Genomic DNA, 19026 nt, shown 5'->3' with positions numbered 1-19026 from the left:
GATAATCGCATATAAGTGACGCCCTTCTTCTCGTCATTTATATGCGACTATCCAATCAGGTAGTACTAGAAGGAGACAAGGATTCACCCAAACGCACCTCTCTCTCGGCAACAGCCAGAACAATAGATCACTCATTCCAGTATGTATAGAGTTCACTGGCTACACTACACACATGAAGCTCCCCTCTCATTGGCTGGACCAACAAAATGTCGGTTGCAGAAGGGAACGACGCGAAACGAAACAAACGACGGAGTGAGCACACCGTGGTACAACTAGTAGGTCCACTTCTGTATCTTACAATACAGTGAAAATGCCGAAGGTGAACAGCTAGCGGCGGTTAGAAAGAGACAAAGCTATTCACTTTCAGCATTTTCACTACGGTGCGAGATACAGAATTGACCCCTACATCAGGACTCGAACCTAAGGCCTGGTCTACAATGAGTTGGTAGTCGCTAGTCGGAAGTCGGAACCGTATGTTGATCCTTTTCCTTTCTGGGTGGAAGAAAAAGGACCGACATATAGTTCTGACTTCCGACTAACGACTAACAATCCATCGTAGACCGGGCCTGAGGCTTCCGCTTGCCGAGCGAATGCTCTTTCAACTGACAGTGAAGCTATCCAGGCCCATACTCGAAACTCGCTTGCCTACTTCATGTCACCGAATAAATAAAGTAGGAATAATATGCCAGCGGCATATTATTTCCGGATGCACACTGAGGCTGCTTTCTTTTTAGGAGACACAAAAATTGACACAAGTTAACACACACTCGAGTACAGTTTGCCGCTGTGAAATGGCAAAGATTTAAAGAACGAGATTTGAAGAAAGGGTTCTGTCGAAAGAAGATTCTGTCGAAATACTCGGAGTGGATGCGTACTTGGGTGAAAAACACACTCGGACTCTCCTCCCGAGCGCAGAGTCGAAAAGTGTCGATAGAGTTTGAATTAAATGGAAATGTCGCTACACGCGTCGAATTGTGTCAAAAACGTCGACTGTGTTCTCCGAAGGGGAAGCAGCCTAAGTAAGCTGCGCACCGATCCGCTCGACTTTCTCACGCGGCGCTTGTCAACAGGGAGCAAAGCCGGTGATTACGAGGAGTTGCGCGAAAGAACTTACACCAAGATCCTCGGCAACGGCACCCTCCTGCTGCAACACGTCAAGGAGGACAGGGAGGGCTTCTACCTGTGCCACGCGAGCAACGGCATTGGCAGCGGTTTGGGCAAGGTCGTGCAGCTGAAAGTCAACTGTAAGTGAATCGCACCGTGCAGCTTGCTCTGGAAATGTCTGCGCGCGGAATGCGACACCAGCCTTCGCGCGTTTAATCTCAAACGTTGCAATCCCAATTGTCTGTACCTACATTTGGTTCTTTTCTTTTTCATGTTGCCCCGCGATTGCGTAGCGTCCCCGTATTTCGCGGCGCCGTCGCGGCTCGTTACCGTAAAGAAAGGGGACACGGCGACGTTGCACTGCGAGGTACACGGCGATAAGCCGGTTACCGTTACCTGGCTGAAGGGCGGTAAAAGCGAGCTGAATCCCTCGACGAATTACCGGTAAGTCGAGATTAGCCGTACGTAGAATTGTAGAGATGTGCGGACCATCTGCGACGTGCGTGCGCGCGCGCACGAAGATCGATACGCGCGATGAATAAACTAAAACCGGCTGAAAATCTCTGCCGTCGTTTTAGCTGCGATTTTCGTTAGATTATCGTGTCGTCCGGTATGCCCGGAACGTTTATTGCGTGCGGCACGTTAGTCTCGATAAATCGATCATGTCGGGCGGAATGTAACAAATGAGATGCGACGGTATTAATAATGCATTCCGGACCGATAATAGGGAACGTGTACGTGGTAATGTGAAACGCGTCCACTTGAAAAATCCAAGTGGGGGCGGTATATACCCCGTTAAAAGGGTCAAATGTAATCCGTTCATCCGTTTATTAACGAGAGAACGTTGAAATGCTGTTGTTCAAAGGGAGAGTTTTGTACGAGAAATATTAGCATGCCCGCTTCCGATGCGACGGTATATGAATATTTCAATAGTCCGCGCCCCTTTTCGCGGAGCTTTTAATGAACTTTTATGAATTCGCTATAAAGCGTCGCAGTGAAGCAGGAAGTAACGCCGGACGGTGTCATCGCGCAATTGCAAATCTCATCGGCGGAGGCCGCGGACAGCGGCGCGTACTTTTGCCAGGCGAACAATCTTTACGGCCGCGATCAGCAGCTGGTGCAGCTGCTTGTTCAAGGTACGATATGGGTTTGTAGGTCGATTTTCGCCCCCGATATAGAATAATCGAATTTCAAATGCGACGCTCTTGCGCCATGTCTGTGTATGCGTATATATTGATACGCGAGTGCATTAATATCGAATTCCGCGTGTTTTAGAGCCACCCCAACCGCCGAGCGCCCTGGAAACTGCCATGGTGGCTAGTCGCAGCATTAACGTTAAGTGGCAGCATAAGTCGCAGGACACCAGCGAGGTCACCAAGTACATTCTCCAGTACAAAGAGGGCGAGGGTAATTTGGCAAATACTTCTTCTTCCTCGTGTCATGGCTTAAAAGCCCGTTTCATCCAGTTCGTTCTGCACCAGTTCTGTACCAGAACGAACTGGTACTTTGAGCATTTACTTCATCCTCGGTAAGGCTGCTGACCTTGCCGAAGGCTCCAATTTTATCTCAATTCGATCCTTTGATAAGCTTCTTGAAGCCCACGTTCCGATTGTCTCGAATAAAAACTTGCTTTTGTTTCCAATTTATAACAACGCAAAATATTATCCAAGAGAAAGCGCCGACACTTTTAAATCGAAATCACCAGGCGGAATGTGGCAGCAGCAAGAATTTACCGGGCCACCCTTGCCGTACGCGGCACTGATTGACGATTTGAAACCTGCCACGAGATACACCATACGTGTAATAGCGGAGGGCCCAGCGGGCCGATCTGTCCCCTCGGCGGAGCTCATCGTCAGAACCGAGCCGCAGAAGCCAGCTGGCCCGCCGATGAATCTCGCAGCCAGATCTCTCTCCTCGTCCGAGATCCTCGTTACTTGGTCGCCGCCGCTACTGGAGCTTCGTCACGGTGACATACAGGGTTTCAATGTCGGCTATAAGGAAACGAGGTAATTGTTACAAAGTAATTTAATCCCCTAAAATATATATAATGCTTTGAAAGAAACGTGAGTTTAGTCAATAATGTATAAAGATCGATTGGAATTAAATTTGAACCCCCCTCTCTTTCTCCCCCTCCTTTCTGCCTTCCTCCCTCCCCCCCCCCTCTCTCTCTCTCTCTCTCTCTCTCTCTGTCTCACCCAGTTCGATCGGACTATATCTATAAATAATTTTTCAATGAATGTGAATAAATTGCTTGATAGAAGGATGAAAATAGCACAGTCAGGAGATTATTATTTCAGTTCGAACAACCCGTCGTACAACTTCAGCTCTGTCTCGGGTGACGGGGAGGAGGGTGGCGGAGAATTTCGACTTACGGGCCTTAGGCCGTACACCAGATACACCCTCGTCGTTCGAGCTTACAATCAAGTTGGACCAGGACCACTGTGCGAACCGTTGATTACCCAAACCTTGGAAGACGGTGATTATTGAAGTTTTAGGATTTTATCTTAGGCTTAAAAATAACTTTGTTCAAGATCCTTTTTCTCTTACTATCTCCAAGACGTATTTTTGTGGTATAACAATGGGAAATGATTACTTATAGTTCCCAGCATGCCGCCGGATGATGTGAGATGCGTGGCGCTCACCTCCCAATCCTTGCAAGTGTCCTGGCAACCTCCGCCTAACACTCATAGTAACGGTATAATCCAAGGTTACAAATTGAACTACGAACCGATTTTGGTTGACGCGTGGCGAGGCGTGGACGAGATGGAGGTGATTGTCCTAATAAATTCATTGTCTGCTTCGCGCGTTCTCCTATCTCAATTAATTAGTTAATTCCGTGATTAGGTCCGCAAAACGAGCGCTCTGACAACGGTTCTAACGGGGCTCAGACGGTACACCAATTACACCATCCAGGTTTTGGCTTACACTAGAATTGGAGACGGCGTGCCTTCCGCGACGATTTACTGCCAGACGGAAGAAGACGGTAATTCGCATGAAATGTCTTAGAGTTTATATGTAACTCTAACATGAGATAGCAAGTTTTCAACAACCAAATTCAATCGCAAATCTTTTTTCGCAACGATTACACAGTACAATGAATTTTCTGCTAAACATATGTTGCTCCGAGGACAAATTCATGGTGGAACCAACTGACGATGCCTGTTATAATTTAACAGAAACCTCGCTATCCCATATTAGAATCCTATCTCGCAACAGGGGACTTTCCTCTACACGTTTTTGACAAAATCTTAATAAATATATTTCTCATTTTTGTCTATTTAGTGCCAGGCAGTCCGGCCGATATTAAAGTCGTCGTGAGTTCGCCGCAGGCTCTATTTATTTCATGGTTACCGCCACTGGAGCCAAATGGAGTTATCACGAAATACAATCTTTACACAAGGTAGTAAAAATATAAAAATAGTATTGCATTCTTTTACGTCTTGCCTATAAAATGAAACTAGTAGTTTGGCAATTTAGTATCTCGTGTCATCAAATTTCCACTAAATGAAATTCTTTGTCAAGTTTGTAAAGATAACAAAAAAATTCGCAGGGTTGTCGACGGACGGGAGGAACTCAATCACGGCAAGAAAACGTTACCGGCGACGAGTACGTATTTCGAGGCGACCGACTTGCAGCAACACGTTGAGTATCAATTCTGGGTGACTGGTAGCACCCGAATGGGCGAGGGCCAGAGTTCGAGGGTGGCGGCGCAAGTGCCGACGAATCGAGTGCCGGCCAGAATCACGTCCTTTGGTGGACACGTGGTGCGGCCGTGGCGGGGTTCGGCGACTCTGGCGTGCAACGCGGTCGGGGATCCGACGAGAGATTGGTACAAGAGTACCACGGAGCAGATACGCACCGATTCCGCTAGAAACGTACAGATCTTGACGACTGGGGAACTAGTGCTGTCGAATTTGCAGTCGCAAGACAGTGGGAATTATACCTGTCAGGTGGAAAACTCCCAAGGTAGCGATAAGCTGCACTACACCCTCACGGTGCAAGGTGATTATTGCGATTAAATCTCCTCTCCACTTTTCGTGCAATCGTTTTAACTTTAACGAAATAAACAGGAACTTTATTCAAGACAATATGCATCGCGATGTTAAAATAATTATTTATACATTTGCTCGTAGGTGTTGCGAAGCGATTTTTGTTACACGATCGCGATGCTAATATTTTACTAAATAGGTTTTAATAGATAATCTACTTATTGTACTCTAATTGAGCCGAATATTAGTACAGTCTAGAATACACTACAGTCTAATCAACTATTGTAGTTCCGCCCAGTGCTCCTGTATTGTACGTAACCAGTTCTACATCGAGCAGCGTGTTATTACATTGGAAATCCGAGTATAACGGTGGTGCGCCTTTGACGGGCTACACGCTGTATTATCGAACTAGTCACGGTACTCTTGACGAATTACAGTTATCTCGCCATGCGACCAGCCACGAACTGAAGGTGAACTTGCCTGACATGAATTTGTAATATTAATCGTTGATGAAAAAATGTTAACCGCTCTGAGCAAATTCCAAAATTATGTATTCTGGATACATTTTAATGAGCCATTTCGTTAAAAATGAAGACTTCTGTTACTCTGTAGAGTAATCCGAAGATATTGCAAATTGTAATTTCTTTAACAGGGGCTCCTGTGCGGGAACACGTATCAGTTGTATCTGACATCACACAATAAAATCGGCAGCAGTCCGTCGTCACCGGTGCTCTCAGTTCGAACTCAGGGTCAGGCCCCGGGAATCCCACCGGCGGCTGCCTTCCTCAGCCCGAATTCCACCACTCTGGTGCTGCGATTGCACGTTTGGCCCGATAACGGTTGCTCCATAAAGTACTTCGTGATTCAATACAGGCCGATAAATGAGTTCCATTGGACCATGGTGTCGAACACCGTCAAGATGCAACGGCGATTCCTCGTAACGAATTTAATGCCTAGCTCGGTCTACCAACTCAAGATCGAGGCTCACAACGTGGCAGGCAGCAATCAAGCAGAATTTACGTTTGTGACGTTAACAAAAGAAGGTGGTAAGTTTGAAGATAAGCAACTTTCATCGGAAGATAAATGGATCAGCGATGCGTTTGCGCCGTCCGATGAAACTAACGATAAGATCAAAGGCTTATATCCAAAAGCACTGTGTTCCTGTAACTTTACAGAAATACCGCCGCCAGGGCTGTCAAAGCGCGGGATGACGTCGACCATGCCGTTTTACGCGGACATCAAGGTGATACTGCCGCTGCTAGTGGCCACTCTCGCGTTAGTTGCCGCAGCGGCGATTGTCGCCTTTCGCTGGAAGAACAGTGAGTCCAGTTTAATCGACGCGCAATTATCGTCGCCGAGATACTTTTCGCGTTAATATTTTTGGCCGTCCAACTTCTCATTATCCTGGTTTTATATACAACAAATTATTTTTACATTTTCTTCCGCGATACCACTTTGAATACGGGATGTCCCATTTTAACTTAGACTCCGTAGTATCTCGAAAACACTTGTGAGTGCATTAAAAACAATGTATAAAATAAAAGCTGTAAAGTTTGCATACAACTTTTATTTTATATATATATTTTTTAATGCATAGTTTTCGAGATATTACAGTGTCTAAGTTAGACTGGAATGTACACAGGATACCACTGCATATATCTTTCGATATTTTTTGTAATATTCCAAAGAAATTGTAAAGATTAATGGAAGAATGTGTTTGCCAGGGTATTTGGGAGGTCAAATGCAACGGCCAATGAAGGAGTCGCAGGAAAACCAACAGAATGCGGAGACGCAGCGAGAACGTTACTATGCCACAATACATAAGGTGGCATTGCAACAAGCGGCGAATACGGGCGCGGGGCCTGACAAGATTCCAGGTGAACCTTTGTTACAATATGGACGGCCACCAGGTTTGGTACTATAATTACTGTTGCGCAGGTACGAGTCGGCCACCTTTGTAGCGCCGCTCAACAGTAAAACAAGGCGGCTTAAAGAAGTAAATGTTGAAAAAATATTTAAAAAATGTCTTTTGTACACTTGTAGTACCACAAAATTAATTGTTTTAATTTAAATTGAGATAAACTCATTATTTATTGCTCTTTAATTTGGCATAAAAAATAGTTACTTTATGCCTGAGACGTAATTTCGTGGCTTTCTTCGTTATGATGAGTATGGAAATCGAGACGGATGGATGACTGAGACAATTAGCCCGACGCGATTTGAAAGGTAGGCAATGCCTCTGATGGGTTACAGAGACAGCGGAGGACATTTCTCCGTACGCTACGTTCCAACTTTCGGAGGGTGGCGGGGGAAGCCTGGCAGGGTTGGGCGCGTTGGGAGGACTGGGAGGCGCGGCGGAGGCCACGGCGGCCGGTCTTCACCCGAACAACACTCTTCTACACAGCTTCATGTACCACGAGCACGCCATGACCGAAGGGTGTGCGAGCCCTCCACCAGCGGCGACGGTATATGCCAATATCTTTTCCTTTCGCTAGGATTTTACTAATTACTCAACTTTTGAGACATTGTAGGCATCGCATAACACCCAGTATAATTGCTAATTAATAATGTGAATAGATATGTAGATTATCTGAATTAGAATTCTGATATAAATTGCATTTTGCACACGAAAATTGAATTTGCGCAGAGCATGAAGAGCGCTTCGTCGAGAAGGCGGCAGCAGAGAAAGCAGCAAACCCCAGGCGATGTCGAGAGCGACGAGAGCGAATCTGACCCGGACCAACTGATAAGCTCGCGCACGGAGTCGTCGAATCAGCTGGACGCTGGAAAATTAAAACATAGTATGTTCCGACCTGAGGTTTATTAAAACGTTCAGTCCGTCAACATTTTCTAACGAATTGTCGTTTCAGTTCGCGCGGTCTCGGACTTTATATATCACGGCACGTCGAGCACGTCTTCGGACATTTCTCCCATGTCCGAACAGAAGTCGCTGCCACGGAGGGGGCGATCAAGGTAATGGCTTTAAAAGAGTAAAGCAAATTACAATTCAATTCGACTTTGTCGCTAAATATTCTAATTTCCAATCTCTCAAAGAATTTCAATGACAAAATACACAAAAGTATTTTACAGATTCTGAGTTTGCTAAATGCATACAACTTGTCTCGTTAAATCAAATATAAGAAATTATAGAACATATTGTAAAACAGTTAAAAATTATTATTACACAAAATTAATTAGGTTCCCCGATAAGAAAACGTCTCAAATATCGTGCAATAACTGCATGATCCAAAAGGAGGAAATTCCACAATAATTGCATTTGGTGATTCGCCAAAACGCTCCTGTTTTGCTGACAAATTATTTAGAAATACACTGTGCAAATATTTATCAATATTTGATGAAAGATCTCTATTTCTGCATATGTTGGTCGAAATGTGTACGCATAATTGCAGCATTCCAAGTTTCATCCAGATTTCGTCACACTGTTCTAAATATTTTCCTATCGGGGTTGCATATCCCGTTTGACCACTCGAGTACCTTTTATTACAAAACGCTCAATATTTGTCAGTAAGCTGGTCTTTTTCTGGCTATCTCGCAAGATGGCATGTTCCCAGCAGGAGCTCTCTACGCACACTACTGCCACCGATCTCGGTCGCGGAGACCGCGTTCGTCGGCGGCAATCAGGGAGTTGTGCCCACGCCAGGGAACGGGGACCGACCGGAGCTCAGCGAGGCCGAGTGCGACATCGACTCCTTGAAGAAACTGAAACTGGGGCTGCGAAGCTCTCTATGGTCGCGACCAAGCACTCAGAATAATCCCTCTTCGGATTACTCCATCGCCGTCTAACCTGCACCCCCGGATGTCGCAACCCCCACGGTAGTCGCTCCCCCTTTTCTCTTAACCCGGTGGGCCAAAAATTAGGTAAATTGACCTTTTCCCATCGTGTTTCGTCGAGAATTTTCTCGTGGCTATTCGTAGGGCCATTCGACTGCCACGTCTTTTAACGACGATAGGTAAATTACGTTCTGCTCGTTAATGACGGTCGAGGGAGAGATGTGCATAAATAATATCGCGGAGAAGATCGAGGTAACGAAGACGGACGGGTATAGAAGAACACATATAATCTCTCGACTTATGATAAATCTTGAAGCCCTAAAACTTTTTTAATTACACTGTTATTACACAGATCAATTTATAATATAAAACATTTTTGCATTTCAGAGATAAATTTTTGCAAAAAGATAATGGATAATTATTCGACGTATCTGGCAACGTTTTATTTAAGAATAAAAACGCACGACGTTTCGACCGAGAATTCCGGTCCTTTTCAAGCGAAAAGCGTCTTTACAACATTCTAAAGTATCGTGTGTCAAAGAACCAGAATTACAGTAATACACTTATACAACAGGATGCGACACCGTAAAAATGTTCTCCTGTAAACGTGTTTCTTCGTTGATCGAGCCGAGAAAGCTAGTCGAAAGTATCTATAAGTAACGTGCTTCTCCTCTTCCTTGTCTACGACACGACTTGAGATAATACATGTGCATGGAGTGCATGCGGTGCGTGAGTGAATTCGAGTCCGAGTGCGTGGATGATCGTCGAATTGCGTGTACGAATGCGTGCCAAAACGACAATTTGCTCAGACCGCTGCGAGTCGTTTCGCCGGCGGGCGATCCATTCGAGACCAAAGACTTAATCGTACGAACAGAGCACGGGAGAGTATCTTCGCTTATCATGTACAAGAGAGATGGCAGGCTACTTCTGCTTCCATCGCGAACAATTTCTGCTCATTTGTACCAATTTTATACACTTTTCTTTGTTTTATACTTAAACTTTTGCGTATATTATAAGTGTGTAAGACATTTTATCTCACTAATTTATGGGAAGAACGTTTCATATGACATAAAAGAATTGCTATCCTACTTGCACATCGTTTCATTTTTCATTATATTGATTTATCGTGATCATAACTTCCGTTTACTTCTAGCATTTCTCTAGCGTTTAAACTTCGCGCGTGCATCCACATTGATACTTAATAAAATATTTAATGAAACCTTTTTGTTCCCGCACATCAATATAAAGCAACTCGAAGCTTTCGCTATCCTGGAAATCATGCTCGTCTGTGTTCGGTGCGCGCATGTTATTAGAAATCGGGATGATAACGGATTTGGGAAAGAGAAAAGACCGGACTGCCAAGTCCCCAAAAAGCGAATTGTTGACGGTTGGGCTCTGTTACATTGTAAAGTTTATATACGTACGAATATAGTACCGTTGATTACTTTAAGTCCGTTATTAAACCTAAGACTTCTATGTAGAACGTTTTTCTGTACGCGGAGCGCGTTACGATCGAAGGAGTCGAGTACGAAGCTAATCGTAGCAGACTCGTTTCCAATTCTGTAAAAGTTTCGGCGGAGGCGCTTGAGGGAGAGTAGCGGTGAACGGGTTTCTCTCCCTCGTCAAATCTCTCTTCTAATGTCGTGCACCTGGAGACTTCGTGATCTGACGCGACCAATTTTACTATTATGCAATAAGTCGTACCATCGAAACGCCTTTTCAGACTGAACTCGAAAGTATTACGAAATCGCCATTAGAATTAATTAATTACGCGCGCGTAATCTCGTTGCGCCGCAAACTCCCAATATTTCCACGACACTGCCATTCCGCCAGACTTACTCACCGCGACCCAAAGGGTTTAATTGAGATTACTTTACACACTTCGATATGAGAGAAAAGATGTTTTTGTAACTTTTACCAAGATCGCGGTGAGCTTTTAACATAAAACAAAATCTGTTTAACTCGTTTTCCCGTCGAAACGTCTAAATAGTTGAGTGTACCGTAAGATGTTTTTTACATTCAGACCTCTTGGCGTACGTACTTCCACTTTCTAGTTTAATTCAGCGCGAAGAAAGCTGCTCCGAATTTATTGTACGCTACCGTGCAACACGTCGACGGTAACTTTGATCCTACGTAAAAGAGGAGTCTAGGAAGGGATTAAGAAATTCTAGTCACGTTGTAACATTAAGAATTTCGGGTTTATCGCGAGATAACGCCGGTAAGTTAAGGGAAATTGTGCGCGACACTATGAAGACGAGGCCGTAGATAATACGTATGTAGAATACAATATATGTTTGAGTACACGGGCATCAAGACGCGTGCATACAGGCATGTACGGCGCGTATGTTAATGTATATAAGGGAAGCACGTCAATCAAACTCGTAGTGTTCGATTAAATTCGATAGAGCAATCCTCCAAAGAGGACGAGGTGCGATTCGCCGTCTTGCTCTTGGTACGGTTGTCGGACATTTTCGTCGATGCGATTTTTGTACATTTTTCTTGCCTCATGGACTGACCGAGTTCTGTCAAGAGTCGTGCCACAAATTACCTTTCAGGGACCAGTTCTCTTCGTTATCGTTAACCACGTAAGAAACTAACGAAAACTACTCGATGACTGATCAACGAATTTTTTACTGCGCCATTTCCTGTACGGCACAAAACTTGCAGCTACATCGCGGCGCGACCGCAATGTGGCTACGAGCTTCCGCGTTGTACGGGTTTTCATGAAACTAATTTAGATTAGACAATCTTGCCATTTGTCCGATTGCAATTTGGTACTCGACGATCTCGCCGCGGTAAAGGTACTTTTGGTCGATTTGTCGGATTTTTACATTGCACCGCGAATGATTACACGGTCCTCGAAGGATGATGCGGCGACACAACTCGGTGCATCTCCCATCGCCATTTGCGATAATCCGTGCAGCTCGGAGAATATACTTTAATTGTTGCATCTATATGGACGGAGGAGGCGAGCGAACAAATCAAATGGACAATTGTTATTGTAACTACGATTAATTACGTCGTTGTAGAAAAAGAGAGAGAGAGAGAGAGAGAGAGAGAGAGAGAGAGAGAGAGAGAGAGAGAGAGAGAGAGAGAGAAAGAGAGAGAGCTTACCGGCGCGAATGCGGTGCGGACGGTCCAATCGTGATGTGAGATTGCGTAAAAATCATTGCAAAGTCTTCGCGAAGTAAAGAATTGCAAATACTTTCTCCGTTCTGCGATCGGGGGTTATACGATTAAAACGAATTGTCGATTAAATTTAAACTGTATTAAATCTGTGGTACGGCATTTCGATGCATTGTGTCGATCGTAGAATCGATTAAATAAAATTGATATCGTGTAAAGTAACGGGGTCGATTTTCTGGATGCACCTCGTCAGAGAGATACCTGATAGAGATACTTTGCTGAAAGTACCATGGAGAGTGAAATAAAATTATTGGAAAAATTACTGTATCTCACAAGACATCATTATCTTCTTCATGAAATTCAATGTAATACTTTGAAATATAAGGTAAGTTAACATGTACTGTTGAAAAATAATTAAAAAGTTATGAAATATCGGATATAACAAAATTTAGCGAATTTAACTGAAAACTGTGCTAATCTTTAACGAATAATTTTTTAAATAATTTTTCACCGAATTTTTATTGAAACGATAATGACGGTGGTCAATCGAGAGAAATTATTTTAAAAGTTTTAGCAAAATTTCATTATACTTTCAGAAAAAATTTCCACCAGGGATATTCAATAGACTTGAGAATTTATATTTATGTTTCTGTGCAATGCAAATTTTCTGAATGACAATATAATATTATAAGTTTAGTATCCCGTAAGTTCCGAAAACGTAGAGTCCAGATCGTCGCAGATGTATTTGTATTTTTCCTTTTCCTTTAGCAGATAATCTAAAACGTGAACGACAATTTAGTAAAAACAGTCGATATTATTTTGACAAGTTTGAAAATTTTTTATCTGTGCGCACGACAGTTACCTTCTCTCTTGTCCATTTCTTTCGTAAATATCTTGACAGTTTTCTCTGCAATTATGGCACGTTTTTCAGCAGCCTTCAGTTTCACTTTCAACTCCTTCAGCTGCTCTTTAAATTCTTCCACCCTTTGATTAGCCTGCGATAAATTAAACAGTTTTTACATATGTTTTATTTTTCAGATATAAAAGACACAAACTCATTAGTATGAGAGCACGTACTTTTTCTTCAGACACCTCTAAGGACTTGAATATATTACCGATGATAAATAACTCGTCTTCCCTCTCGAGAATCTTCCTAAAACATAATATTCTGCGTCAATTCGCGCCGAGCTCTTTCAGGTGAGTTAAAAACATTTGTACGGCTGTAATAAATATCTAGAATATTTTCATGCAAAGGTAAAACGTCCTCGAAAGTAGAATGTATTATGAATCGTTCCCGCATTTAAACTGAAAATAGAGAAATGAGAAAGAGTTCAGGCCGAAAAGAAGACGCAGTCTCTATATTTAGAGAATTGCGTACGCTTCGCTTGATTTAACTCTTTCTTCCGCCGCTTCGAGCTCGTCCTCGACGAACGCCAATTTCCTCGAAATCTCATCCGATTTCGTGTCAGCGTCTTCAGCGATAAGCCTCGCCTCCTTCAGCTGCGCCATCAATTGGTCCATTCTCTCCTCGTCCTGTTTGCTCCTGTTCTCCAGGACTTTGCAGATGCTGAGTAAGAATAATTTTACGATTACGACAGCCCGTATTATAGCATTTCTTACAAAAAAATTACGACGATGTTAATAAACCTTTTATCTCTGCAGTGTTATATGACCGCAATTATTGTAAAATATTCGTTATATCAGTTATGTGTATTTTAGAAAGCATTTCATAGCAAATTTTACATAGCAAATTTTCTACAGAAACATAACATAAATATTTATACCGCTTTGCGTCTTCGGCAGTTTCCGTGGCTTGCGCAAGTTTCACTTGAGCCGACAAACGTCGCTCCTCCGACTTTTCTAAATTCTGCATGCACTGCTGCATTTTTCTATTGAACACCGCCAGCTCCGACTGCGTCTGCAATTTTATAATTGATGCAGGAGCGAATCGATTGCGGCCGCGCATGTGATACATTTCTTCCAATTCACTAACCACGATATAGATCCGCTCCTTTATCTCAAGATCTCTGTTTGATTTCAGCAATTGGGCCTTACTCACTTCCAAATCATGCTCCATTTGCAGCAGCTTTTTCGCCAATTCACGTACCTCATCCTTTAATTTCTCTTCCTTCCGATTTGCCTCCTTCGCCTGCTGATCGCACAAATCAGCTCGGTCCATCGCGAGATCTTTCTCAAGCTTTAACGTCTGCAGGCGTTTCTTAATGGCGTTCATGTCTACGTTGGAAATTAATTAGAAATATTCTCTTTGGCCAATGATTGCTAACAGAATTTTTTATCGATAAATTGTCGCGCCTCGGCGAATTATTGCAACAGCTCTATTAAGCTGCGAGAACTAAATTTTTATTAACTAACCAACTTTGTGACGCGACAAGGATTTTTGTGACAATCTTTTGACACTTTTACTTTACGATGATTATTTTTATGTTTTATACTTTTAGATCGCGAGTATCCAATGAAGAGCGCTCTTTGACTAAATCCACGTAAAACACTTTCACTTTAAAGTATCTTTCTGTCGCATATAAAAATGGCAATTTTCAGCTTTACACTCTGTTAAACAGAATTTTTTATTACCGCAGAAACGAGCGAGGTAACAAAATGCAACGTCCGTGGGTTACTGTACTCAGTGACCGATGAGGACAATGTTTTATAGGCTCAATGCAATGCAAAAGGATAAGAGCAACCGTCGCTTTAGTTAGGCCCAAACGAATTCTTGGACTCTTCTTAAAGCCGTAGTCTCCTTTGTTGTGCCGCTGTATCTGCGATCGGCAACGATCGTCGAACATTTACTTGCCGCTTTATATTCGTTTGATAATTATTACGTTCTACAATAAGCTTTATATCTCTATTTTGTGACTTTAAATAACAGACACGTAATTCATTTTACTTTTAATACATGACGAGCGCAATCCTTTAATTTCAGCTTTGCAATCTCATTTTTCAATCTACATATTTTACAAGTAATATTTGATATTATTGATATTATATTGAAAAGTGGATAAATTTAAAAATAGCTTTTACTCATTACGTTTCTATCATTTACTTGGTTATTTCTGAAAACTTTATTGCTTGCTTATTAACGGCACGATGCGTAACAGATGAAAAGTCATTAGGGAATTTGTGATACTGTTTATTGAAAATACACATTTTACATTGAATGGTAAAAAGTACGCGCGATATCGTGGTCTCGCTCGCGCGTGCAACATTAAATCCCTCCAACGCCTCTGAAAGAAAGAGAACTAGATGAAATTGTGATTCTTCAGTCGACATAGCGAACAACGAGCGACCATGAACCAGTTGCTCGATTTTGGCAAGGTGTTACACGAAGCGAAGCAGTTATAGTAACAAGCCGCATTGCGTTATCTTGCACCTATCTATCATCACCATCAGTGGCTTGTCGCACGAAGTAGATTACTTCTAATGTCGTTCACGGCATTTCGTACGATAAAGCGAATCGGCATTGCAGTTTAAGTGACAATCAGGCGCAACGAAGCAACGAATATTAAGATATAGCGAATAAGCGGAGAGAAGCGTGGGAGTAGCAGCGAGAGTCAAATCGAGTCCGTCCGCAGGACTTTAGTATCCTGTCATCTCGGCGAACGTTGCGTCCATGTCGTCGCAGACCGCCTTGTACTTTTCCTTCTCTTCCCTGAGTTCGTCTGTAACGAGCAACAATTTCCTCCGTGGTGCAGACAAGAGAAGGCAGAATTGTTTTTAAGTAAGTTACAGAACGACTGGAATAATTGGAAGCAAAATCTCCGGCCGAGTTCTTACCTTCCTTCATGTCCACTTCTTTTAGTAACGTCTTGACTGTCCTTTCGGCGGTGATTGCGCGCTTCTCCGCCTCCTTCAGTTTCTTCTTCGAGGATTTCAGCTGCACCTTAAAGTCTTCTACTCGCTGGTTTGCCTGCAATCAAAATAATCGAGAAGTGACAGCGTCAGTGCGATCCAATAACTATCGCAGCGTATTATATTATACTACGTCACCTTCTCCTCGGATACTTCGAGGGATTTCACGATATTTTGTACGATGAAGAGTTCGTCCTCGCGCTCCACGATTTTTCTGTGAAAAGATATTTTAGAGTTTACATATATATAAAAAAAGTATTTTTTCACGTGTATATAATCGTGCAAATTGTAATGCATACGCCTCGCTAGTCTTCACTCTTTCTTCAGCAGCTTCCAATTCCTCCTCCACGAATTGCAATTTCTTGGCTATCTCGTCGGATTTCGCGTCAGCGTCTTCGGCGATTAATCTCGCGTCCTTTAATTCCGACATGAGCTTCTCCGTACGTTCCTCGTCCAAGCGACTCCTATCTGTCAGGACGTTACACATTCTGTACGTGAGAAAGAGGAAGGTAGCATTACTTCATCGAATCCCGTCCTATAATTTATCTTTTCATTCAATTTGTGTGTAATCTGTTCAAGGCACGCTTCGCAAACGCGTCGCAATTGATAAATGTATGAACCTCTGCGCGTCGTCGGCGAGTTCGGTCGCACGTGCCAGCTTTATCGTGGCGGAAAGACGCAGCTCCTCCTTTTTGGTAAGACTCGCTTCGATCTCCTGCACTCTCTTCGTCATCACAGTACGATCCTGCTCGGCCTGTATGTAGAACGCGATTAATTGGTACAAAGTAAAAGGTTCTTCATATAAATATTTATCGAAGCTTATAACAAAAGCTAAATAATAAAAGATTCTGGGTAGAATCTTTTAATAGCTTTAACAGCCGATAGCTTCAATAGGTCGTCTTAACTTAAGATTGTCTTCTACGTAGAGATTTATTGCACGATTACGTAAACTTCCTTATATTGCAGCCGGATAGGAACATTGCACATAAACTGATGAAAATTTCGTAACAATTGCGCTAATTTAAAGGAAAGCCCCCTATTATGAGTTAAAATCCTAATATGGGATAAGGGGTTTTCTGTTAAATTAATAAGTTTTGAGGAAATTTGACAGCTCTTTGAGACTTGACAGCATCACATATTTTTAAATATGTGTTAAATATGTATTTAAATACGCATGTGTGACCTAGCGTATCAATATATTTGATCAATAATGCATAAGTGATTCTTTTTTATGAAAAAAGTCATGAATTTACAAAAATTAAAGGGGCCCCACTAAAGCACCCATACTAACCACTCCTTCGTGCAGGAGCCACGTTCCCAGATAGCACAACACACTCCTGTAAACATTTTTTAAATATTCTTCAAGAATATTTGGAATATTCCATAGGTCATTTATCTTATGTTCGTGAAACATTCGACGGGTACTACTATAAATCTTTTTCGAATGTGAATAGAATAATCTATCGAATATAGCGTGTCCGTTATATACATATGGTATGATCACTGGTTTCACTACCTTTTGCATAAGATAAGTGTATCACACAATAAACAATGTGCAATACATAAACTCGATGAATATCAAAAACTTATTCTGAATAAATATTCCAAAGATATTCTCGACGAATATTCTAAAAACGTTTTTCTTTGTTATGAACATACGATTTCTAATTGTAATAATCTATATATATTTACAGAATATTCAATTGGAATATTCTGAAATTAAGACTATTTACACTTCAGAAGAATATTAATAGAACTATGTGTGCTATCTGGATTAATACAAATTAAGATAATTTTTCAATTATTAGACAATTTCTTTCCAAAATTTAATTTTGCAAATTAAGATGATTCGCCGTATCGTTACTGTTTCGCCGAAATTAATAACGTAAATTATTAATGTTTCATTAAAGATTGATATTTCTATATATCCATATTGCAGATTAGAAATCGCAGATTAGAAATTTCATGCAAGATTTTTTGTCGCATAATTTCATAAATATCTTTCTATCGGGACAGAAAATCCGATTTAGAAACTTGACTTGTGTAATTACGCACTCTAGAATAAGATTTTTCGCACTGCTCTAAATCAGCGGTCGATTGCTCCAAGTTCGCTTTAGCAACGGTATAATCTCGTTCCAATTGGGCCAATCGTTTCTGCAGATCACTAGTATCGTCATTCAGCCTGTCCGCTCTTATATTCTCTTGTTTCGCTTTCGTCTCGTTGACTTCGACTTTCTCGTTCGCAGCATCCATCTCGAGCTTCAAAGCTGCGATTTTCTTCTTGATCGCCTCCATCGTGACACGTGATCTCGGTCTTTCACCTTACTAATTATTCTGGATTACAATTAAAAACTTGTGAAGCTAGTGCGATTTCGAGCAAGGGATACGGGAGGGAAAAAATCGCAAACCGCCGAAAATTCATTAGCACGCACACATTTAACGAAAATATAAATGAAAACGAAATAATAAAAATACGCCGCGAGTGCTTTAATGAAAATAAAAATCCGTAGATTTTAATTGATTCCAATGAAATTCTAAATTCTCGAATAAACGCGAATATTTTATTCACACAGTGAGCAGAACCCATACCTTAAATATAGCGAGTAAAAGAAGGACGACGAGTAGTGCAGTCACAAAAACGTCGGTGTTACTCGCCGCGAGATTTCACTCCGTCATTTAACGTCCGATGTGTCTGTATCACCCAAATTAGTCGTTTGATAAATTTTGCGCGCTGATGCTGGATGAGCAGAGAAATTCCTACTAAGGGGGGCACTCGCTGTGATCGCGTGACGATGATCCGCGGGGAGAATGCACAACCGGATGCCTTCGACAGTTAAGCTAAAATAAAACGAAACCGATTTCGGCGGCGGTGCCGGCCACCTTCCCGAACTCCCCGATCCAATCCAATTCTATAATTGCTTGGGGACTTTGGCTGCCGTCCCGAAACTTACCCTCCGCCGTCGTCGCCGCGGCTACCCACGAAACGCGATATCCGCCCGTTCCCATGCTATTCTCGGCCCCCGAAAAGAATCCCGTTCCTGTTTTCTACCGACCACGTAATCAACTCCCCGTAGTAAACAGCCTGACCAGGTCCATCCTCACATCGATAGGCCCGATTGACATTACGAGCTATTAAAATATCAATCGG

General features: G+C 42.4%; 3 protein-coding genes across 3 annotated transcripts in view; 1 reads left to right on the top strand and 2 right to left on the bottom strand.

Moving 5' to 3' along the window:
• LOC105570722 (Down syndrome cell adhesion molecule-like protein Dscam2) overlaps nucleotides 1–12231 on the top strand; it is a 144744-nt gene extending 132513 nt beyond the window's left edge. Inside the window, exons 14-30 of the mRNA XM_012028159.1 lie at nucleotides 1071–1244; nucleotides 1398–1548; nucleotides 2092–2240; nucleotides 2380–2511; nucleotides 2810–3110; nucleotides 3402–3580; nucleotides 3704–3873; nucleotides 3949–4087; nucleotides 4387–4504; nucleotides 4655–5106; nucleotides 5382–5563; nucleotides 5746–6412; nucleotides 6818–7003; nucleotides 7347–7558; nucleotides 7741–7894; nucleotides 7964–8066; nucleotides 8651–12231. Coding sequence (XP_011883549.1) covers nucleotides 1071–1244; nucleotides 1398–1548; nucleotides 2092–2240; nucleotides 2380–2511; nucleotides 2810–3110; nucleotides 3402–3580; nucleotides 3704–3873; nucleotides 3949–4087; nucleotides 4387–4504; nucleotides 4655–5106; nucleotides 5382–5563; nucleotides 5746–6412; nucleotides 6818–7003; nucleotides 7347–7558; nucleotides 7741–7894; nucleotides 7964–8066; nucleotides 8651–8897 — 3716 coding nt within the window. The 3' untranslated portion in view covers nucleotides 8898–12231. The remainder of the gene's footprint in view (nucleotides 1–1070; nucleotides 1245–1397; nucleotides 1549–2091; nucleotides 2241–2379; nucleotides 2512–2809; nucleotides 3111–3401; nucleotides 3581–3703; nucleotides 3874–3948; nucleotides 4088–4386; nucleotides 4505–4654; nucleotides 5107–5381; nucleotides 5564–5745; nucleotides 6413–6817; nucleotides 7004–7346; nucleotides 7559–7740; nucleotides 7895–7963; nucleotides 8067–8650) is intronic.
• A 380-nt stretch (nucleotides 12232–12611) lies between these two features.
• On the bottom strand, nucleotides 12612–14387 carry LOC105570702 (tropomyosin-2-like). The gene is made up of 6 exons (XM_012028139.1): nucleotides 14005–14387; nucleotides 13796–13929; nucleotides 13390–13578; nucleotides 13089–13164; nucleotides 12874–13006; nucleotides 12612–12787 (listed from the first exon to the last, which is right to left on the bottom strand). Exons 1-6 carry the CDS (start codon nucleotides 14242–14244, stop codon nucleotides 12705–12707), a joined length of 855 nt encoding a protein of 284 aa, XP_011883529.1. The 5' UTR covers nucleotides 14245–14387; the 3' UTR covers nucleotides 12612–12704.
• Nucleotides 14388–15179: 792 nt separating this feature from the next.
• LOC105570701 (tropomyosin-2-like) lies at nucleotides 15180–18772 on the bottom strand. Its single transcript, XM_012028138.1, has 7 exons — nucleotides 18468–18772; nucleotides 17934–18212; nucleotides 16499–16632; nucleotides 16178–16366; nucleotides 16017–16092; nucleotides 15804–15936; nucleotides 15180–15688 (listed from the first exon to the last, which is right to left on the bottom strand). The coding sequence occupies exons 2-7, from the start codon at nucleotides 18171–18173 to the stop codon at nucleotides 15606–15608; spliced, it is 855 nt and encodes a 284-aa protein (XP_011883528.1). The 5' UTR covers nucleotides 18174–18212; nucleotides 18468–18772; the 3' UTR covers nucleotides 15180–15605.
• Nucleotides 18773–19026: the final 254 nt, after the last annotated feature.

The sequence above is a fragment of the Vollenhovia emeryi genome, unplaced genomic scaffold (genome assembly GCF_000949405.1).
Source record: "Vollenhovia emeryi isolate VEMERY1.0 unplaced genomic scaffold, V.emery_V1.0 DF939120.1, whole genome shotgun sequence".
Classification (NCBI taxonomy): Eukaryota; Metazoa; Arthropoda; class Insecta; order Hymenoptera; family Formicidae; genus Vollenhovia; species Vollenhovia emeryi.
Note: the sequence above shows the minus strand (reverse complement) of the source record. Positions and strands in the feature narration are given on the sequence as shown.